At 47.7% G+C, this 23,768-nt stretch overlaps 1 protein-coding gene across 5 annotated transcripts in view; it reads right to left on the bottom strand.

Moving 5' to 3' along the window:
- Positions 1-23,541, bottom strand: part of WT1 (WT1 transcription factor) — a 49,320-nt gene extending 25,779 nt beyond the window's left edge. For 2 of the 5 annotated variants that reach the window (XM_027115692.1, XM_027115693.1), the window contains exons 1-5: positions 22,701-23,541; positions 16,900-17,022; positions 16,353-16,455; positions 6,334-6,411; positions 5,232-5,282 (exon numbers count right to left, since the gene is read on the bottom strand). In XM_027115692.1, coding sequence (XP_026971493.1) covers positions 5,232-5,282; positions 6,334-6,411; positions 16,353-16,455; positions 16,900-17,022; positions 22,701-23,145 — 800 coding nt within the window. In that variant the 5' untranslated portion in view covers positions 23,146-23,541. Of the gene's footprint in view, positions 1-5,231; positions 5,283-6,333; positions 6,412-16,352; positions 16,456-16,899; positions 17,023-18,799; positions 18,810-22,700 lie in introns of those variants that run through there. The other 3 variants (XM_027115695.1, XM_027115694.1, XM_027115696.1) reach the window with 3 other exon arrangements.
- Between the last annotated feature and the right edge of the window lie 227 nt (positions 23,542-23,768).

Here is a 23,768-nt window from a genome sequence, read left to right as displayed (position 1 = left end):
ACCTTCTCCTGACCCTCTTTCCCCATTGAGCTAGAACCCCATTTCTTTGCTCCCTTTTGCTGCAAAACTCCATGGAAGTGTGTTAACTTAATACAATGTCTCCAGCTTATCTCCTATGATCTCTTAAACCCATCTCTATTAGGCTTTTGCCCTTTCCCTCTAATCTTTTCAGAGGCAACTACAGTTAATAGTTCATGTTAATGTTTCCAGAATTTCTTCTCTGCAGATACAAATATGCCCCGATATGTTTAAAAACTAGTTATCTCTGTGTGGTGAGATAACAGATGACTTTTCTTTTTTTCCTTTATAAAGTTTTGGTACTGTCTGAATTTTTTCAATATATAATAAGTCTGTGTTACTTTTATAATCAAGGGGAAAAAAGTTCTTTTCATTTTGATAAAGTCACTATCTTAGCCTTAAGAACACTACATCTGTGGCTTTGCTTTTAAAATGAAGAGTTAGAAATAAAACTAGAATAAATGAAATTGTTCACTTTTAAGAGGGAAAAAAACCCTACTAAAAATAAGCAGTAACCCCTCATTCCAGAGATGCATTTATTTGGATGACTTTTTATGAGTGCAGCTTCTATATTGACGTCTTTCTAGCTGGAGGTTATGATTTTTTTTCCTTGGCTAGATGACAGGGAGAAGGATAAATGGTGAGCAGAGGGTCTCAGAAGGGCCTAGGATGGGATCACAGACATGAGAGGTCCAAAAGACACCTTGAGGTCATGAAAGAGATCCTCCACTCATCTGATATACCTTCTCGCCCTCCAAAACACACACACACACACACACACACACATACACACACACCCCATTATCAACAGTCTGGAGCCCTCATTAACCCCACCCTGCACCGAATCCACCATGATCCTCATTCCCAGCTTGACCCCCTTCATCACCACCTTCCTTTGCTATCTTTCCTGCTTGGCTTCTTTCTTCTCCTGACCTGAACAAACCTGTTATTCATCCTCCCGTTTATGAGATAAAACTAATTCCTTGCTTTAAAACAGAACAGTTAGAAACACAGTGTGGAGATGGTAAGTCTATAAAGCCCAAAATACTTTTTAAAGTGAAGTATTTTTAAGAGGTTGAGAATATTTTCAAAAACACTCCCATGAAGGTCGAAACACAGAACTCTGCAATGGCCTATAGAAGTGCATGTGCTGAATTAGATCTAAGCCGAAGCCAATCATTTGTTATAAAAAAGAAAAGGACACAAATGTATACCTATGCATGGAAAAAGGTCTGAAAGTGTATGCGGCATAATAGTAACAGTAGTTTCATCTGGGCTAGTGGGGGGAGTGTTAATTTCCTTTCCTATAAAGTTGTATTTTCTAACTGTTCTATAATTTATACATATTACTTACATCATAAAAAAAATTAAATACATGAATTGAATATAAGCCCAAAGAGAAAAGAAGGGGAAAGACAAAAAGCTAGGGAGGGGAAAGTAGCAGCAGGGAAGTGGCAAAGAAACCGCTGAATTAGTCCACGTTGAGAGGTACGGGGCAGACAGCTCTAAATCACAGTCCCCATCTTTATCCTGCAAACCCAGGAGAGTCCCCTGCTTTGTTCTCGTAAGTATGGCTAGCAGACTCTAGCCAAGTCCAACACAGTTGAAATGCATAAATGTAACCATATAAAAGAAGAAATTAACAGCTTCATCCTGGGAGTGGAGGAGTACCCTCAGGAATGCTGGTATATTCCCAGAGCTGCCTCTCTCCACCTTTGTGTTTGCATCACAAGCTCCAGGAGCCCCTGAAAAGCAAGCTATCCATTTTCAAGAAGTAAATCTCTTGGACGAATACCTTCTGTTCACTAGCTGGAGAGGAAAGGTGCTGGGCTGTGTATTGGAACTCCAGCTATCGCTTCTGGCACAGGTTCTCAGGGATGAGACCATGTCTAGTGGGGATTTTCTCCAGATTCGACAGCCTTGGCCCTACCAAAACACGCAGCTTTGTTTTCACCATACATCACTCAACCTGAGTCTTTCATTTTTCCTTTCAAGCATCCACAGGTCAAATACTGTGTGTTCCCAATGGTCTGAACTTCTTGGACCAGCAAAGGGACATTCATTTTGCTCAGCACTCCTTTCACATTTCTATTGTGTTCGATTTCCCACTCCCCCTACCCAAGTCCCCAGAGAATAACTTCTTCCTTGTTTTAATAACCTGGACCGCAGTCAAGGTTGACGTGTTTCTCCATTTTGCAGGATATTTCCTTCAGAAGAGACAAAACAGAGGCTGACAGAGTAGCCGGGCTTGGGAGCAGCGTTAGGAAATCAGCAGGCATTAGGAACACACAGAAAATGATTCTAAAGAAATACAAAGCAGACAGCAATGCGAGGCACCGTACACAGAATAATTCATAATTATTCATAAAGGTGGACTAGTGCTTAGAAAAATTCCCCTGCAATTTTTTTCTCCCAATGACCCACTTAGAAAATATAATTTCATTTGTTGGTAAGGAAAAGGGTCAGAGTTAAGAAAGTGGCTTCATAAAGGACCTTCTCTTTGACTTAAATTGAAACACAATATTCTCCCATTTGAGGTCATAAAAGTAGCTCTGATCCCTATGGGCACGCAGAGATTAGAAAATGAGTAAAGGGAGGAGGAGAGAGGAGTAAATCAGTGGTAAGATTCCCTCCTCGCCACCCCGTTTCATGTTTTCATCTCGTCTTGCCCATGTCCCCCCTACAATCCTATCCGCAACCAGTATAATAACACTGCTCCCCAACATCTAATGAAAGATGTCTCTGTGGACTTGCTTAAGCAAGGAAACAAGCTCACTCTTTTTTTAAAAAGTAAAATTCTCAAGGAAAGACGACGTGAACAAATATTTAGTGGGCGTTAGTGGGAGGCACGTGATCTTTTAATAAAAACGTTATAATGCCTCTTTTTTATGAGTGATTTAGAAACTATATCCTTTTTCTCCAAAACATGACTCAAACCTCCAGTATTCATGTTACAGATCTACCTTGTCACCATGATTTTTCTTACTACTGATTTCAGATAGTGTCCAGACACTGGTAACAGATACATGCAAAAACACAGTTATTTCTCTTTGTCTTTCTTCATGGAATATCTTTTCGTAAATGTATTTTCCGTATTAACAGCATTTTCATACCATGGCAAAGGAAAGCAAATTTGGTACAGAGAATAAAGATACCTACCCAGATTATGTACCCCCTGGGGAAAAACCACTTTCTACTGGGATATCAGCTTCAATTGAATCCAGTTCTCAGCTGTTCATGGGCTTGGAGGAAAGAGCTAAGGAGTTGCTATTTTTAGGGCTAGGAGAGGCAAACTGTGGGTAATGATGTATTAGTGAGCTGTAAAATCAATCTACACATCTCAACCAGCATTTTTTTAAATGATATGGAATAAAGTAGAAATCATCAGTATGCACAGCATGTAGTAAGTATTGTTTTGTGAAAACTTCTATGTGTGTGTGTACATCTGATCTCAGTGTAAAAGGTATTTCTAACTGTGGTCACAGTCTAGAAAGTTTAAGAAACTCTAATCTAGGGCCCAGATACTGGAGTCAGACAGAAGTGGGTTCCAACGTGCCTCTGACCCTTACTTGCTAAGTGAACTCGGTTAGGTGGCTTAACCTCTCAGGCTCCTCATGTGAAAGATGGGTGTGAACATAATACCCTAGGATTGTCGTGAGATCAAAAGAGGAGAGGTATATAATGCCCTTCACACCCTGCCCAATAATGTTAACATCCATCTTCAGGTAAATGTTCAGCTCACACTCGGAAGCAGACATTTAGTTGACTTACAAAAGAGAGAAAAACACAGTGTGAGAGAAGATATTAGGAAATTAGACAATTGTAATGTTTTGCTCTCCAAAGAGTTACTCTTCTATGGGACTATCTACTGGAGGAGCCCTTGATGCTTTTTATACAACTCTCTGAAGAGAGTATTCAAGAAATACATTTTAATTTCAGGAATCCTTTTCCAAAATGTAAGCACCAGATCAATGAAAACACTTCTAGTTTTTGTTTCTTACACAGGATTGAACAAAACAAATTATTTGCATTTTGTGCTTCATCTTTATAATATAGCCTCTGACTCCCTAGCAAGTGACTATTATCATGTGTCTAAAGATCTTAAAAGGTTCCAAAATTATCTCACCTACGGAAAGACCCAGATTCAAATCCACGCCAAGATTCCTTATATGTAATTTTTGTAATTAAGCAAATAAACTAACCCTGTACTCCAGCATGAAGAAATTTAAAAAACTGAAAACACACCGCTCACTTCACAATCATGTTCTATCTATTCTTGGCATGTAGTTTGGGGAGAGTTACTGAATTCTGATTACAGTAGAGAGAAGAAAAGCAAGGGATCCAGAAAGAAAGGCTGGGACCACGAAACATAGGACAAGTTTTGAGTAGGTGTAAAGATACAGTCCTAAAACTGTCAGCAGCCCCTTGGATGGAAGTGGGGAGAGAAAAAAATCCAAGTCCATAGCAGGCTTTTTTACTTTTGGGTCTAGAGAGACGAAGTGGAGATTTGGTTAAAATAGAAAAATTTGGGGGCTGGGGGTGGAAAGAAGGATCTAATAGTGAGTCTAAGAAGATGAAAAACAACTTCACTAATCACTGAAGGATGATCCAACAAACAGGACTGAACCAACGAAAGAAAGATGAGAAGAGGAAGGCTGGTTTTGGTGTTTAAGCAGAGAAAATAAAATCAAAAGAAACAGTTACAGAAATGTCCTAGGGTGCAGGCTCTAAGGCTGGGGAAAACACAGATGTTTAGGAATTTTAAAAAGTTTTTGCAGAAAGTCTGGCCATAGACTTGGGGTAAAAATTAAGTTCTCCCTGAGAGATTTAAAGGTAAATAGAGAAAAGGCAAGTTAAGTATGCCTGAAAGATTTGACCGATCTAACAGGAATATGTGTAATGCCACAAATTTAATATTTTTTTGAAACGTTCACCAGGAAATGAGCAGGGTTGCTACAGCATCGTTTTTAAAATTTTTTTCAGGAGTATGTTGATGAAAAATGTCACCACCTCCATTTTTACCCACAGTATACCTACAATAAATAAGAGCAGGCAGAGAGAGACAGAGGGAAAAAATGAATAGATTCTTCCCATCCCTGTGCACCAACTGCTACCCTGATTACCCATCATCAGTCCTAACTCCTGCATCACCCCAGGTGCCAGTCAACAAGGCCTATGTCATTTGCTTTGCCATCATCGCATTGTCCACTCACTTGCTCTGCCCTTCTGTCCATTTCACTGAGCTGGAGCTCCCAGCAGCAACTCTAGAAGAGAAGAAGAGGTGGGGAATGGGGACTGGAGCATGTGTGGCTCTAGCAAGCCCCCCAGATCCCACAGTCCAGTGAGAAGCCACTAAATACACAGAGATGTAAAGCCAGCTGTCTAGTCAAGAGTGCTGAACTGAGGACTCGATCCCACTGGGGCTGATAGAGTGGGGGTGTGGAAGGCATCACTGGGAGGCTGGAAAGAGCCTTTGCTTTGGAATCAGATCTGGACTTGGAATCCCAGCTCTACCACATAGTATGATGTGAACTTGGGAAGTTACTTAATTCTCTGAGCTTGACTGACTTATTTGGAAAACAGGATAACAGTCCCTAGGCATCATAATGCCATCAGGAAGATTAGATGAGGTGACCTAGACGAGTACCTGATACACCACAGACGCTTCATGACTGTCACATCCTACTGCCCACCAACTCAGATTCGAAACTAAAAGTGAGTTCTTTTACGGTTTAAAGCAAGTCCCACCTGCTTTGTTTTTTCAGTTCCAGGTGCAAAGCATTGCCCCTACCTATGTTTGATTGCTATGTTCTCCCTATTCTGGTTGTGTATCAAGTGTGATAAAAGCCTGTTCAGGCAACCAGGTGTGAACACATCTGACTTTGGATGGTCCAAATCATCTTCACTCAAATAGAAGTGTGGATCCTGGACTTTGTAAACTCTAAGCATTTCTTGATAAGATAATGTAATGATTAACCTCTGTGATATCACTAGCAAAACACAAACATTAAACAAGCTTGAATGGACAAAAGTTCGAAGAACTCTAAAACATTCAATAAGGAAAGGCCATGTTAAATTTCCCCAGTATTCTCAACCCCCTTGTTCTAGACAAGAACATCCCCTGTTTATATTCCTAAAAATTTAATACTGAACACCACTGACCAACTGGGAGAGGGAGGAAAGCATCTTAATTCTACAGACGGCCATGCCTATTCTTCTAAAACTGTACTCTCTTCATATGGTATAAGGACCTTTAAAATGGTTCAAACAAGTGTAAGTTACTGTTTAAGGGAAATGGAGTAGAGAAGACCTTACCCCTTTAACGTGGCTCCTAAGTTCATCTGATTCCAGGTCATGCATTCAAGTTGGGAGGTCATTTGGTATAAATTGTCACTGTTAGAGAAAAACATTCAGAGTTAGAAATGCATAATACAAAAGACACATACACTTGCAACTGTTTCTCCAAAAAGCAATCCACTTTTAACTTTTCTTTACAATGAAAGCCTCCACACTTTCCAGAATGACAGAATTCAGGAGTCTGAAATGATTTTCATTTCATCCCACTGATCTCTGCACGTCATTCACTTCACACACAGCAGAAAGGATGTGAGAATAATTTGGAAGCCTTTAAAAAACCTTAGTAGAGCAAACACTGAAGTTTCTAAAGAGGTATTAAACCTCTGAAGGGAAGAGGCTGAAGGGAGTGAAACTTTGAAAGGCAACACAGGCTGGACAGCTCAACATTAAAGTTAAAAGCCTGGAGCTGAAAGTAAAAAGACAGCAGATTAATTATTCGTGAAAAGGCCATTAAGTTGTTTTAATCAAAAGGATAAGTATCATGTGGATTATGAGGGCTGAAAAGTCAAAGAGTGATGGGTGATGGATGGTCTAATACTCAAGGATGTGACAAGCGAAAGAAAGAGGATGATAAACTCTAGATACAACTGAAGGAATCATTCTCTATAAATTGTATAGTCACGGAGTGTTTTTTTAAAGCCCCCAACTCAGTTCTAGATTATATGAGGGAAAACAATGGCTGATCACTTACATTAAGACCCCAAAGGAAAAATATCCCACCATATAAACCAACCAAAAGTTTTTCTCTCCCTTTTTTTTTGCACATACAACTCTTAAAAATATCATTATTACATATGCTTTAAAACACATCTCTAAATGCATTATAGAAGAGCTATCACATCTATTTCCCGAAACAACATCCTTCTCAAAGTATCCCTCATGCACAACTCATGAACATCTTTATTATATGCTTTTATGTTTATTAATTTATTAATTTTATATTTATCTCCTTCCTAAAAAACTAGCACATAACTCAATTACCAGAAATCTCCTAAGTAACCAAGCTCAACTAGGAATAAATGTAGTTCTGAACTGAAATGGTTAATTATGAAATTTGAGACCCAAGAGATTAATGGTTTGTCTGGGAACGCTTGGTCTAAACACATTACAGAAGAACATTTCCACTCCACCTTCATGGCAGAAGGGAAAGAAGGTAAGAAGCTTTCAGTATGTAATGTATGATACCAGACTGCAAATTCTGGACAATATCCACCTTGTCACGGCATTCCTTTGGACTGCTTCATCCATCGGGCAGAGGTAACACCAAAGTTTAATTAAGAGAAGGTTTTGTAAGGCCAGCCAAACTGGGGACTTGTAGAGGGGTGAGGGAAATTACAGTATTTATCCCTTGGAATAAATGAACACCATGCTTTCTCTCAGCATAGCTTGATAAATCATGGTGGAGTCCATCTGCCTCTCATATAATCACTGAAAATTATTTGGAACTCCTTAGTGGTGGGTACACAGGATAAGGAGGAAATCAGATTCCAGGAGGGAATTTTACGTATGAAATGTGAAGTGACTTCAAACTCGAAGTACGTGTAGTTTCATTAGTCAGTGCATATCTGGACCCCATCATTCATCCCTGTGTCTGACTGGCTATTATGCTACCACAATATCCTACATATCAATGAAAAAAAAAATGATTAGTTTCTCCTGCAGCTTCCCTGTTCACAGCAGCGGCCGGTGCTGGTCTGTGCCACTACGTTTCGCAATTCCACGAATTCTTGCTGTAAGGCCAGTGTAATTAATTCCTGAAGGACCCCAATTTTTATTAGAAGTGCCAGCCTGCTGCATTTAACATGGGAGAGTTTCTTGAACTTTCTTTGGGCTGACAGTTCATTAATAAGCGGCCTCCTCCACAATCTCTACTGGTTTTTGTTCTCCTGCGCCTTTTCATCAGGCAATCCATTTATTAATCTTGCCATTAATCTCAGCCAACAGGCATTGTATTCCCCAGGCAGCTCTCTATTTTTGTCACTGATTTTTAAAAAATTGTTCACCAACTAAAATCACTCAGCCCCAGTTGACAATTTTCCTAGGTCCTATTGGGATGTGGGATCTTTCTGAAATTATTTCCTCCTTGCATGAGACTAAGAACACTGTAATTTTCAAGAGGTCTGAGAAGCAAGATGAGTGACAGAAGTTTACACACATGGGTCAACGAGTCCCAAATATCTAACTTTATGATTTAGGAATTTTCTCACAGACTTAAAGAATAGTCCAGCAGATTCCTAAAGAGAAAATAATTTTAAGGACATTTTCTTGGCCCCCAGAAAGAAAACCTTCTAAACTACAGAATCTATGTCTTATATATGTATCTTCCTAGTGGGTGCTTGATAAATACTCTCTACCACACCGCCCAATATGGTAGCCACTAGTCAGACATGGCTATTGAGCGCTTGAAATATGGAGAGTACCACACGTTGAAATAAGATTTGGGCTTTTGAGGTTAGATAGAATATTTTAAAAATTAATTTTCTGTTTCTTATTTTTTTTAATGTGGCTATTAGAAAATTTCAAATTACATAGATGACTTGCATTACGTTTCTATCGAACAGTGCTACTCGGTAAATGTTAAGACCTTGAGCATATCAGTTCAGCTCTCTGCACCTCAGTTTTCTCATCTGTTAAATGGGAATATTAATCTCAATCAGTCTAACTTTACCAGGATGTTGTGAAGCTCTAATACTGGCTCTTTCAAGACTATACAGATAATATATTTTAACTTTTTCTAATCCATCAAATTTTGTATAGTACATTCACACATCACCAATACTCCTCACAACAACTCTGTGAGGCAGGTGTAATTATGATCCCCATTTATCGGAGGAGGACGGGGGCTCAGAGAAGTGCCTAGTGCTGACTTGCCTGATGCCCCCACCTCTACCCTGCTAGGCCCCTTTAAAGGCTTCCTGGCATTACTTAACGTCTGAACCTTGTCCTCTCACTACCTTTTAAATGATAGTAAAAATAATATAATAATACAAACAGGAGTCTGGAGGTGAAACAGAACATACTCAAGGGAGCATCATGACCTTCTCTGTCTCCAAGATGTGGTGCCCAACCACATCCTCTTCACCTGATTAAGAACAGTGTGCCAAGATCCCAGTAGGACCCTCACTTCGATTTCAGTGGTCCTGATAGCTCAGCTTGCAAATCCTCAAAAGGGGAGAGAAGGTGGAAAGGGCCAGTGGGGAAGGACTTTCAGAAAATCCCCAAGCAAAAACCAACCAAACAACAACCACCACCAGATAGGTTTCCTGAGGCTGGCCATAGGATCAGAGCACAGCCTTAACCACATCCTGCCTTCTGTTGGCTGCAACTCCTCAGCGGCTCAGTCAGTCGGCTTGGCTGGCACCATCTTTCAGCTGGATGACAATGACAGTAGTGACAATAGCTGCTGCTGGGAGAGGACAAAATGCGAATTTGAACTAAAAATACTGGTCCCAAGCATGCTCAAAATATGATCTCTCTGGGAAGTTGGTCAACACCCAGCTCTCATCATGAAAACCCACGAAAAGAGGCAGCACCAGTAGAGGAAAATATGATCCCTGGCAAATAAAGCATCTAATTACTAAATAACCACTGGAGGTGTCGACCACCTCATTCCCAGAGGAGATCAGATAAGCAGGTGGTTTGGCTCACAGTGGCCACAGTGGTCATGTAGGCATTTCTGCTCCCCATCTAACTCTGTCTGTTTGGAAGTGAACTCTGAAATTGCTGGCTGCCAAAATATATTCCAAAAGTCATGGTATCTTTTATATTTTTAAGTAGATCTTTAAACAGAAAAAGTCACTGGTTTCCTATTTAAGAAATGTTTGAAGTTGGAAGCAAGGGAGAGAGGAAAGAAACTTCTATAACTGGGATTAATGCAAGTTGGAGTGAAATAAAAGGAAGTCAGTCCTAGCAAAAAGGGGAACTTAAAAGGAAATCAGTAGTAGATCATATAGAGTTTGCTTTGGCCTGGACTGCAGTATTACTGAGTTCTTGACCTCTGCACAAAAAGAAAGGAAGAGAAAAGCTCTCGGCTATTATCTGGACCAGAACTCCCCCACTCTTCAAATGCATGTGTAATTCAAGTACATTTTCATCTTTAAGTGTGTTTAAGTATATCCAGCAGAACAAAGTAGAAAAGTCCTTATTACCACTGGAATGGAACTGTTGAACCTGATTAAGACTGGAGTTACCTCTGCCAGACGGTTGCTGGCTGGCAAACCAGCATCTTGGTAGAAGAAAAGTATTTCCCGAGATCAAGGAAAAAAATTCCTCATAAGAAAAAGGCACATGTAACTGGCATCTGTGATCAGAATTCATGATGTTTCCAGGGTTTGCTGTAATAGCTCTGCCCCACGCCTCTACCTGACGACCCAACGCTCATGCACAGAGGCTGCAGCCAAACTTCCATGCAGACTCTTTCCTGCGTTCTTCCCTCCAAGGCGCCACGGAGGCTGCCTGTTCAGAAATTTCTGCTCAGCAGGCCATGGTGAATAATCATTTTACAGTCAATCTCTTGGTATTGTAATTTCTCTCTAGCTCACCAGTTAACCAAAGAAAAACCCACAGGGGATTCCACTTCTATTAATAAACACTTGGTCAGCACAAATGTTGCAGGAATAATTGAAACTAGATTTTTCCCGCTCCCTGGAGACAAGTCCAATTCAAGCCTTTCTTTGGCTTTGATAACACTGCCCACCACCCTGGAAACCATTTCAGACTTTCTGCCTTCATGCCTACCTATATGGGAAACAAATATCAGTATTGTCTTAAATGAAACTTGGACACCATGTACAGTGTTTGTAGACGACACGTAGGAAGAGGCATTATTAATTATGATTTTATTTCTTTGGTGACAGATGTCCTCCGATTTAATTCTACATTGAAGGCTAACCTAAATGGTAGATCATGTACTTCCCACTGACTGGATTCCCCAGAAGCTCTATGGCTGCTAAGGAAGCTTCTCTCACATGGAAGACAGTCTACCGGTAACAGGCTCCACTGTCAACTTCATCATTGGATTGAATTGTCAACATTCAATTAAAAATATTCAAATTAGCAATGACTGCTTCTGAATTGGAATAGTTTTACCTGCTAGGGGGCCAAAGGAAACATGCATTCTCATTTAAATTAGTAGCACAGTTGCTAAAAATGAATATGTAAACCTAATAAGAGTGCAAAAAGAAAAGGAAACTAGAATGTCTAAAAAAAAGTGTATGGGGGAATATTTTTCAAACACAGGGCACAGAACTCCTTTTCAAAGTAGCTGTGAGAATCAACCCGTGAAATGGGCATGGTCAGGGACTGTGGGCTCCAAGGAGCTCAGCAAGCTGACGGAGAGAGGGGGACTTGTGGAAGAGGATTCAAGGGAAGTGAGCAGAGAAGGCCCAGCTAGCTGCCTGTTCTAGGTCAAAATCGGGGGAAAACTGTGCTTAGTGTGGTTGGACTTCACTACTTTTTCCCCTCAGGGTAGCATGGGGTCCCTCCTTCCCTGGGACCTTGCCTCTGAGCAAGCACAGACCAGGGTGGCCCTGGAAGCTGTCGCTCCCCCTGGGTCTGGATGGAAGGGAGAAAGGTCTCTGCCACTTCTGCCTGTTTCTTTAGGAGCCTGGACTGAACTTCAGTAGTTCACGCCCAGGGAGTGGTAAAGGGAAAGCTGGAGGAGTCTGGAGCTTGACAGACAGCTGCTTTGTGAGTTAAGACTTCAGGAGAAAGTTCCAGTTGGCTCCTACAATACTCACCCACAAAAATACCGCCTCGGATCCACTGAGCGATTTCAATTGAAAACTGTGGGTAAAACTAATGGATAACGGGGTTTCTTTCACAAATGCGAGGAATAAAGACCTTCCTCTAGCAAGACCTAAGGCAGATGCCACGTTTGGAAAGGAATGGCCTTAACCATCAGGAGAGGCAGCAGCGTGCAGAGGGTGGGAAGATGGATTCTGGAGCCTCGCACTTGCTCTGTCCCTTACTGTGTCACACTGGGCAAATTCACCTCCAAGGGCTTCAGTTTCCCCCTCTGTAAAATGGGGGTGATAACCTATTGCCTACCTCAAAGAGTTTCAGATTAAATGTAAATAAGTCAATACTTGTGAAGCGCTCAGAATGGTTTCTGGAAGTAGTAAGCTTATATAAGCATTTGTTCTTACTATTCATTAGCAAAGGTGCTGGCACAGACTGTATAAGGGGAATATTCCAGGTGGAGGACACTGAGTGGCTTGGAATCCCTCAGCGATTCAGAGCACACATGAGTTTTGAAGGCAGAGAGACTAAGAATCAAATCTTGGTTCTGATTCTCACTCGCTGTGTAACTTGAGCAGGTTACTTGGAGTCTCTGAACCTACCTCCTCTTCAGTAGAGTGCGGATGACCGTACCAACCTCGTAGGTAATCAGAAGAACTAAATGAGTAAACTGAGGGAAGCACGCAGTGCAGTGCCCAGCAGCACGCAATATGCAGTAAAGCCTAGTGATTACGTAATAAGGGCTATGACTGCTGGGCTCCAGAAGGGCTGGAATCTGTTCCAGAATTCTTTAGACAAAATTCTACCCACTCTCAATACGGTGGGGAGAGAGTATGGAGAAAACTATCTCCTAACACTTCCCGTATGTTGATTGGGGTGTCATTTTCTATTCACTACTAATCACATCTGTGTATAGCTGTAACTCCTCCGATCTGTAACCTGAAAGAGAGGAGAGAATCACTTTACAGTTCTCTCAGAATAGGGAGAGAATTTTGAGAATTTCCTCAAAGCAAATTCACATTGTGCAGTGCTTATTTAACGTCAGTGTATGTACCATTACCTTTAGGTCATGTGGGAAGGGAGACCAAATCCAAGAATGGGGAGACAGAAGCTTTGGAAGGGCAGGGCAAAGAAGCTGGGCAGGCTGCCTTAGGGGGTCAAGTGCAACAAGTCAAACAAAATACAGGCAAGCCTTTCACAGGAGGTCCCAGGTTTAGACAGAAAAGGGAACAGAGCCAGGGATCAGAAGAACCACTGAATATCTAAAATCTAAAAGTTTAGCCGTTAAGTGATTAAAGTTTAGTTGTACTTCCTATGCTTTTTCAAACACTGTGTTCACAAAAGCATTTAAATATCCTTCAAACATGTTTAGGAGTAGGGAAGAAGGAAATGACATAACCATAATGGTAGTAATGTTAATGCACAGATCCAATTTTAAAACATCCCTACAAATGTCCATCCATCATTACTGCAGGGCAAGTACCTGATCTTTGAAAAGTGATTAGAAATGCTGTCAATTTAGAGTGGATGGAGCTTCAAAGACTCAGCACAAACTTCAAGGAAGCAAACTTTTCCTACGGGGTCACAAATTTTGTTTCAGGAGATATTACTTAGAGATTTTCCTGTAACAAGAGAAAATGGTATTTTTATGACATTCATATAAAAATGAGCAAAGAAGTTCCAATTATGTAGAAAGAAGAAAGGGATGAGCAAATATCTCTGAAAGATGAACCTGACAAAATTGCTTTATACAGTGGCCAGTTAGAAGATGGATTAGAAAATGTGAACTTTTTATGTATAAAATGCAATCCAAGTGATTTTTCCTGCTTCCATAGCAACCACTCATTCAGCCCTAAGTCAAAATCCACCACAGGGACTCAGTTTGGAGAACTGCTGCTAAGACAGAAGTTGTGATCACTTTATCCCCTACTCATTTTTAGGCTGTTCAGTCCCTTCTTAGGGACCCACAGGGTGGATCTAGGCTTGAAGAGGGCAGAGTAAGGAATGTGTGTAACTGTGTCACTACTGAACCAGACTCCAAAGCCTCCCAGTCCCCACCTCCAAGCAGGTAGCCGGACCCACCTAAATAGCACCCATTCCAGCATCAAGGTCTTCCTCTCTGCTTGGGGTGAGGCATCAGCCAGGAGCCAAGGGAGAATGACTGGGTCAAGGTCATCTCACTGGGAACCATTCCATCTGTTCCCCCAATGGCTAGAATAAGAGCAATGCTACTCTGGCAACAGGCAGGAGCAGCTCCTTAAAAAGGATGGCAACGACCCTACCATCTCAGTTTTGCTTGGAGAGGGGGTTCACAACAGAGATTTCACATCCTGTACCTATTCCAGTGAGTTGACCCACCAAGGGATGGTGCAAAGATGGCTGCTCGGGACAGATCACTGGGCCTGAGGTGCCAAAGAACAGAACTGGGTTCTAACTAGAGAGGGAGAAAAGGAGGGTGAGAAGGTGTGACCATTCAATACCTCTATCTGGGCAAAATGCATGTCTTTCCCCCCCACCCTCTAAAATTAAAAAAAAAAAAAAGGCGGGGGGAGTAGGGAGGAAAAAAAGTTATCTTGAATCCAAGATCAGATTAGATATGCCGGATTTCCCGATCAAAAGGAAAGGTTTCCAAAATCTGTGTACTGTAGGCGTACAGAAGTAGACGGGCTCCACCCTGTCCCTCCCCGGGATGGGAGAATCAGACCAGTCCTAGGCTCGGTTTCATAAACACGTCGGAACATTGGCATGAGCCGCCTGCGGGCTCAGGAGCGAACATTCCTTCCCCTCCTCCACCTGTGGGGCTGCAGGTCCCCCAGGCGCGGCCATTCCTTCCACCAATCTCCCAGGGCAGACGCTTTTCCTTCCTTTATTACCTCACTACCTCCTTCCCTTGACGTCAGTCCCGGGTCTTCCAACAGAGGGGAGGGAGGATGGAGATGAGTCTGGGGCAGTCGGTATCAGGATCCCCGCAGCACCGGGTGGGGGGTAGGGATGGAATATGAGGTAATGCGCGCCCAATCCCCGGCATCCAAGGCCGCGATCTGCCACTTCCCTCCCTCCGCCCCACCATCCCGCCCAGCTCCAGCCGGTATAGTTACTAGGCAACCCTATCGGTGACGCGGGATGCCGGCCAAGTTCACCCAAAGTTGAAGAGTAAATTTGGGGGAGAGAAGGTGGAGGGTGGAGCAAGAACCTAGAGAAGGCACGAGGAGCTGGAAAAGAGTCTGCAAGTAAAAGAAGCTGGTCTTCGGCCTCACGGGAACAGGAAGAACGGCGGGCGCGGGCTGGAGCGGTCTCCCCGCAGGTACCGCTGCCGCCCGACCACAGTCCCGCACACAGTCCGGGGTAGCTGGGCGCTGGGGACGACGCCCACAGAGTGGTGCTGCAGCCCGAGACTCTGGGGGACAGGGGTGGGGAGAAGGCTGTGGCTCGAGTGTACGCGCCCTCGAATTCGTCCCAGAGAAGGCTGGCGGGTGTGGCCAGTGCGCGAGGAGAGGCTTGAGGAGTGAGAAGAAACGAGTGGGAGTGGACCCCGTGTTTAATCTTTGATCCCTAGGAAGCTGAAGTCCTCCCAGCAAAGATCCCTTTTAAAATATACTCCTCAATATCGGCTCGGTGCTTTGTGACCGCCTGGAGGGGTGGGATAGGGACGGTGGGAGGGAGGGAGACGCAAGAGGGAAGAGATATGGGAACATATGTATATGTATAACTGATTCACTTTGTTATAAAGCAGAAACTAACACACCATTGTAAAGCAATTATACCCCAATAAAGTGGTTAAAAAAAAATACTCCTTAAAGCGCCGCTCTTTCTTCTTCATCTCCAAACAGTAATCGCCCTCATTTATATTCCAAGTAAGAACACAGTGTGTGGGGGGGGACTTCCCTGGCGGTCCAGTGATTAAGACTCCGCGCTTCCGCTGCAGGGGACGCGGGTTCGAGCCCTAGTCGCGGAGCTAAGATCGCGCATACCGCGCGGCGCGACCAAAACCAAAAACCAACGTACACACACAAAGTAAGAACGCCGGGAGACGGGGAAAGCTACTTCTTTCAAATAGGAGCCAGGAGAGAGGCTTTCACTTGCTTTATGGAGACGAGTGGGCTAGAGGCGTACTTTGCCTCCAGGACCCTGCACGGCCGCATCCGGGCTGCCCCGCGTCGGACGTTCCCGTGCCCGCTGGCTCGAGCGCCCCCTCCGAGGTCGCGAGGACCTAGATGAGGTGCCGAGCGCCTTCCTACCTGCTGTAGGGCGTCCTCAGCAGCAGGGCCTGGCTGCCTGTGCAGCTGTCGGTGGGCGTGTGGCAGCCGTAGACTGGGGGCGGCACGGAGTACTGCTGTTCACCTGCAGAGAGCCAGGAGAGCGGGGTGAGAGCAGCACACCAAGGGCAGGGGGTGCGAGGCCGCGGTCAAGGGCTGGGGCAGAGCGTCCTGAGCTGGGCTCCCAGGCTGCACTGGGGGCCCTAGGGCCTGGATGCCGGGGCGTGCAGAGAGACGGCCTACAGGTCACAGCGAGCTAAGCCTCTCACTTCACATTCCCTTAGCAGTCACGGCACAGAGCACCGAAAAGACCCTCTGGACATTCGCGGTCTCGGCTGAGCGGAGTTAACATACTTGGGGTGGGGGGAAACAATCTTTTCTTTTGAGTGAGATTAGGCTAATTATTTCTAAAATTCTTTTAGCTATCCTCTCCTCCCTTCCCCAATTTGCTGTGGGTTGGAAATTCCTGGGGAGTGAGGGGTAGCATGGAAGAAGGGGAGAAAGACCCCACATCATTCCCTCCTCTTACCCAGCGAGCCCTGCTGGCCCATGGGATCCTCGTGCTTGAAGGAGTGATTGGGGAACTGTGCCGCGTGGTGCGAGGGCGTGTGACCGTAGCTGGGCGTCCCGTCGAAGGTGACCGTGCTGTATCCTGCGGGCGCGGCCGAGAGAGAAACAGTGTCGGCGGGGAGTCAGGGACCGTGTGTCTGAACCAGAACCCGGGCGAGGAGCGCCCAGCCCCTCATTCGGATCCCGCTGCCTCAGCCCCCAGGGCTTGCAGAGAAAAGCCGGGCCCAATGCGACCTCGCGACAGGCTCCCCGTCCTTTCCCGAGTAAAACCCAGGCCTCCCCACCATTTCCCAATTTATTTACGCCCTTGTCTTTCACGGTGTCCGCCGCTTCTGCACCGAACACCTCGCAAGTATGAAAGCCGACAACCGCTCGGCGGAGAAAGTTGTTCTCCCCCCAAAACTGGGCAGCGCGGGCGACCGAAATGAATCTGCTCGCCTGACCCGGCGCTGACTCGCAGCCGTAAATCAGAGGCCCGCGCACCAACTTTCATTAATTACTCGGGGCCAGTTAAACGGCATGGGCTTTAAATGGGGAGAGTAATTACAGAGTAATGTTATCTGTCTGAGGCTGCGCGAGCGACCCGACACCATTGACACCCAAGGCCCTCGGGAAAGCTGGTGAGGGGGAAAAAAGAAGGGGCCTTTCAAGTTGGGCCCACGGGCCTCGACCCTGCGCCCTCCTCCTTCCTACTTCGGACCCACCTCGCGCCCAGAGGGTCGGACTGTGACCACCATTGCCAGGGCGGACTTCCTCGCGCACCAGTCCAGGAAGCCTGTTTGTTTCAGTGTGCCTGAGACGCTACCTCCCTTTCCCTCCATGGTATGCACTGGTCCTCTGCCTCAGTTTCCCTGCCGAGAAACCGAGGGCAATACCGCCCGTATTCTTCCCCAGCTCTCCGAAAGTGAGGGGGGAAAAAAAACCCAAAAACGTGTTGGTTGAGAAACGTAGTCTCTTTCTGTGACTATTGTCACTAAATTACTTTAAACATTTACCCAACTAGCTTCCGCAAAGCTGTAGCTGCCTCTGGGGAAAAAGTATCCTCCAGCTAAGATAAAGATCAGTTCTGAGCCCTGAACCCAATGGTGGGGTCCCTGACTATGCGCAGGCTCAGTAGTCTCTGGCCTGAGGTCCTGACCAAGTGACGAATCAGATTGGTCCAGACGCTCACATCGGCTCCCTGCAGGGCCACTGGGCCAGACCCAGTCCCCCCACCCTCAGCCCCGCCTCTGGGCACTGAGCTGAGTCTCCAAACCCCGCTCGATTCTTGGGAGTGGGATAAGTCAAATGAACCCCATTCCCCCACTCTCGCCCCAGACATGGTCAAGACTCTACAACAGGTGTCCAGTGAAGACTCAGATTGAACAGTGAAAGGTGGCCATTACCCACATCTTTCAAATACACATCTCCCAAAAAAAAAACAAAAACCGACCTTCTACAGTCCACTTCGGGGAATGTGGTGTGTCAGTGTGGGAGGGAGGGTTTGAACAGGTCTTCATTACCGGATTGTACAGGGGAGTCCAAGTCTCACGCACCAATTGGCGCCACAGGTTGACAACTTAAGAAGCCACCAGCTTTTATAATTTACATGACCCCAGAGGCCTCCATTTCTGGCCTGCTAAGTGGGCAAAGATAACCCCCGCCCCGTTAGCTGTCAGGAGTGGGTGAGCGCGCTTGGGCTTCCAGGCACTTCACTTTGGGAGCGGAGGCCAGGCTGTGTTTAAGGCCTACCAGGCCGCTGACAAACGAAATTTGGCTCCAAGCACCCAGTTTTGCAGAGGGAAGGCCGAATTTTCAAAGACCATTTTTTAAATAAAGAGGAGAAACAGAAGCAATAAAGGAGTTGTCTCTAGACGAACCCTTCTCCATTCCTGAACCGATGAGAAGGCAGTGGCCCGGGCACCGTGCTGTCCTCGGAGGCAGGCTCCGCAACCTTCGGTGCGCGGCTAGTGCCACGGGTTGTGGGCTGCAGCTCCTGCGCCGGCCGCGTCGCCTCCGCGCCCCGCGAGGCTCCCAAGGACCCGTCCCAGACCGGACACCGGACCGCTGGGCAGAGGCTGGCCTCCAACCCCCTCTCGCAGTCCCCCTCCCCGGAGAGGGGATGGGCTTCGGTGAAAGGGCCCTCAGAGAGGAGGGAGAGCTCTTTAAATTAGAAACTTATCGGATGCGGAACTGATCAGAGCGTGCTGTCCCGGGGCCTAGCGCTGAGCCAGGCGCGGAGGGCGCGGGGGCGGAGGCCGGGGAGGGACAGCTGCCGGCAGAAAGGGGCAGCGTGTTCAAAGGCTCCTTGTACAGGCCTTAGAGGGAGAGGCTCGAGGGGCCAAGGTAGCGCCTTTCCCACGATTAGTCTCGGCCGGGGAAGGGAATGCAACCTTGACCGCGGGGAGAGGCGAGACACGCTGTGCGCTTCTCTCCCCCGCCCGACGCAGCGGAGGAGCCCGGGAACCGCCTGGCCGGGCCAGGCCCCTCGGGAGCTGAGGGATGAAGTGGACAGCAGGCTCAGTCAGGAAGGTGGTCCCAAGGCTGAAAATCATGACTCCGCAGCTGCCGCAGCATACGGGGAAATTTGTCCCGCAACCAAATACCCTCTCCAATGCGACCCAAGGGGGGCGCCCTTGGCCCTAGGGCTGAGCTGGTGTCCCCACGTGACACTAGGGTGGCCCGGTGATAACAAGGCCTCCTGTAGGTATAGGGTGCTGCGCGCCAGCCGGTCTGGGGGAATCGGGCAGACTGTCAAGCAGTCTTTGTCTTCCCTTCCCAAACCCTGCACTTAGTCTAGGCCTATCGAAGTCCTCGCCCTTCTTCTGCCCTGGCAAATTCCCCACCCCTCACACAGACTACAGTGGGTTGGGTGCCCATCCAGCAGGCAAGAGAAAATCCATCTCAACAGCGGGGCCTAGATCCCTGGGAAAGGAGGTAGAAATAACCTAGAATGGTCTGGGTTTGAGTCCAAGTTCTGCCACAGAGAGATCTCCTGCACACATTATCTCTTAGAGCCTAGATTTCCTCATCCAAAAATAAGGGGCTCCTCCAGTGTTAGGCTGTGAGCTTCCTGCAAAGGTTGAGGCACTTTAATTGTCTTAACATTCAATCCCCAGTGCCTGGCACAGAGTAGGTGCTCAATAAATGTTTCCTGAATTAATATTTAGAAGCAAGATTAGAATACCAGCTATAATATTTAAGCAATTGGAAAAAAATGAGGTGTGATACCTTGGGGTGGGGGGAGGTTCAAGAGTGCCAGCAATTGTCCCCACCCCTGGGCCATTGCTAGGTTGCCCTGCCTGGGGACAGGGATCTCGAAGCTTGATTCCTCTCCGCCTCGGCCTGCTGATGGCCATTCCCACACTTTGGGGAAGGAATTGATGCCCTTGCTTTCCCCTGGTTAAGCCTCCTGCCAAGACTCTACATTGCTGGGAGAGCTGCAGGAAGCCCAGAAGTCGAGAGAATAAATCTGAAATCTCAGGGCCCCAGGGCCCACTCTGGTTGCCAATGCCAGGGTTGAGGCACAAGTGGCTTCTGACATCCGACCCCAGCTCCCAGCTGCTGACTGAGTCCCAAGGACTGGTCAAGTGTGATCCCTTTATGTTTTGATTACAAGAGAGAACCTAAGCCCGAAGAAGACAGGAACCCGCTTACAGGCTGTGGCCTGGATCTGGGGCCGCCTCTCTACTGGGCTATTTCCCAGGATGGGACTCCTTTACCTGCTAGTCGGTCTCCAGCTCCCAAGCCCCTTTTCTCTTTAACATCCTGGGCCTATCCTCTAGAAAAGAATTGGGATTTTTCCTTTTAGCATATTGCCCACTGGCTAGGACACCCACAGTCTCACTCCTGAGGCTGAGTTGATGAAATTCTGGGCACCAGCACCCTGTAGAAGGATGGACCCAGGGATCCAATCAAAGCCACAGAGTCCAGGTTCCAAAACCCCCGACAGAACCTAGATGGTTTCAAATAAATGATAATGGTAGTATTTTGCACAGGGGGTACTTAGATCAAATAGCTTCTCAGGTGTCTTCAAATAGCAAGCATCCATACAGAGACTCACTCATGTCACACACCTGCCTGCCAGTCTTGCCGTTTCTGGTCCAACCAAGTTTACGTGGCTGCTGCCTTCTGTGTTTAGAACCCCTGCGGGGGGAGGGTCGGACTTCTGCTTCTGTGGCATAGAACTTCAAACCTGAGCCAAACACCAGGTTGCCCATCTTGGCTCTCCTCTTACAGATGGGGAAACTGAGACCCGGAGATTTGCCAGAGGTAACACCAGCCTGCTAATTAGAGGTGGTACGATCAGAGGAAAAGAATCTGTAATAGTCACTGAGCTGTTCCAATACTCCCTGAGTTTGAAACACGAATTTCCTTTAGGAAAGACCTAGAGTGGAGGGACCCCATGGATGGGCTTGAGGTTCTTCCACAGAACATGGATCCCAGGTTCCCCGAACGAAAAGAGGAGGGCGGTTTCGGTTTTGCCAGGGCTTCGGGTGGGCTAGGTGCTCAGGGCTGGGGTAAGATACGAACAGCCTAGAAATACGGTTTTAGAATGTGCGTGAGAAGGCGGGAAGAACAGGGCCCTTCTTCTGAGCCTCGGGAGCCGCTGCACCTCCTGCAAACAGTACACACTCTGTTCCTCCTAGCCCACGCATTCTAGAAACATCCCAGTCCCTAGGCCCGAGGGAATTTTTGCTCTAGGAAAAGCATCCACGCCTTTTTTAAAGCATTTCCTAAAATATCAAATCAACCCGAATTGGTTTAGGTTCCCAACAGCGCACAAGTCTAATTAGAATAAACTTAGAAACGAAAATACAAAGGTTCGGCATGATTGGTTCCGCGCTGGTCCCTGAGAAAGAGAAGTGAGAGGGCGCCGGCGCGGGATGAGAAAACCACCGGCTGTGTCCGTCGATGTACAATGACTGAAAAGGGAAAATAAACCTGTCCTTGTTCTAACCTCCAAGTCTTGCAAAAATCTTTCTCCAGCTAAGTCCCGTGTTCAACAACAAGGAGGCACCAGAGGCGGGCTGGAAGGAAGGCCGACGCTCGGGCCTCATTCCACCGCCTGTGGTAGGACCCGGTCCCGCAGAGATTGGAATCAGATAAACGGGGTTCTCTTCCAGCCCTGGAGCCCGCGTGGCCGCCACCTGAGCTGAAACCCAGGAGAGATCCACTTATACACTACCATACGCTGGAGCCACAGGCGAACACGGACACGGGTCCAGGAAAGCCACTGTTGTCTCTAGCTCATTCATTTACGCATTCTAGTGCTCCAAGGTGCTTACTGTGCCCCCCTTAGGTCTAGAGTGGCTCCTGGACATTTTGCCGTGGCAGAGGCAGCAAAGGCTGCTCACCCTGCGCTGGTCCCGCTCTGAATCCAGGGTCTAAAAAGTCCAATGCCTGGCGACAGTTTGGTGGTGCCTTGAGCGACAAAACCTCTTCCCGAGGCAGAGCCAGGCATTGCACCGGTTCCCGCTTCCCACTCCCACGGGGAATAGTCTTAGAATCTCCCGAGGTCCGAGGAGCCCCAGATGACCTCCCGGCTCATGCGAAGAGTCCGGTTCCCCGCTCTGGAGGATGTCAGGGGCCCATGCCCTGGACTCCCTCGTCTTGCCCTCCTCTCCCCCAGCTGCTGCTTCCTCTACCCTCACAGTCCTTGGGGAGGCAGCCGAGTAAGAGCTGTGGCCAGGTAAGGGGTAGGACAGGGGAGTGCCCGCGCGCAGCCACAGCCCCGTCGCCACCGCCCCGCATGTAGGGGGCGCTCCCCAGTCTGCTTACCCTGGTTGCGAATAGCGGGCTGGCTCTCGAGGCAGCTGGGCAGGTAGGGCGCGTTGGGGAACATCCTGGCCTGGCCGGACGACGCCTGGCTGGGCGGAGGAGGACCGAAGGGTCCGTAGCGACAGGCTCCAGCCGTGCCGGTGAACTGGCCCGAGAAGTGGACGGTGAAGGCGCTCAAGCACTGCTCCTCGTGCGGCTCCGCGCCACCCCAGCTCGGCTCCTGTTTGATGAACGAGTGAGGCGGCGGCGGCGGAGGTGGTGGCGGCGGAGCAGGCGGCGGCGCAGGACCGCCCAAGGAACCGTAAGCCGAGGCGCCCGGGGGCGCAAAGTCCAGCACCGGCGCCCACTGCGCCGCGCCGCTCACGGGCAGGGCGCAACCGCCGCCACCACCCAGCGAGGGTACCGCCGGGAGCAGCGCGTTCAGGTCCCGCACGTCGGAGCCCATTTGCTGTGGCTCAGCCCCGGACGCTCCGCGGCCCCACCGGCTTTGCAGACGCTCGGCGCTCGATTCCGCCGCGCCTAACTTGGCCCAGATGCTTTCCGGGCCCTGGATCCCCGGCTGCTCGGTCTGCTGGAGGCACCCAGGCCCGGAGCGGAGCGTGTGCTTAGACGCTGGCTCCGGGGCACACGTGGATGCCGGCTCTTGCGGCAGGGGGAAGTCCAGGATCGCGGCGAGGAGGCGGCGGGGCCCCGGCTCCTGGGCTGCAGTCCCGGCTATGGGTGGGTGGGTGGGTGGGTGAATGAGTGGGAGGGAGGGCGGGAAGGGGGGAGCGGATAGGCGGTCGAGTTGCGAGAGCCCCCGGGTGTGGGCGCTGCCTTGAACTCCTTACCCCAGCTGCCTGGCTACCCCCAGCTTCCCAAAGCTCAAATAAGAGGGGCCGGCGGCGGGGGAGGAGGAGGAGTCAGGAGTCTCGGCGGCTCCATTCACACCGCAGCCCTAGCAGATTAGGCAGGGCGCGCGACTCCTTGGGGGCGTCCTCGCAGTGGGGGTGGGGGGCGGGCCCGAGGGAGCGTCCCTCTCGGAGACACCCTCCTCTCCTACCCGCCACGCGCTCTCCGCAGGCCTGT

Source organism: Aethalodelphis obliquidens, unplaced genomic scaffold (genome assembly GCF_003676395.1).
Source record: "Aethalodelphis obliquidens isolate GAN/ISIS:26980383/991018 unplaced genomic scaffold, ASM367639v1 scaffold14, whole genome shotgun sequence".
NCBI lineage: Eukaryota > Metazoa > Chordata > Mammalia > Artiodactyla > Delphinidae > Aethalodelphis > Aethalodelphis obliquidens.
Note: the sequence above shows the minus strand (reverse complement) of the source record. Positions and strands in the feature narration are given on the sequence as shown.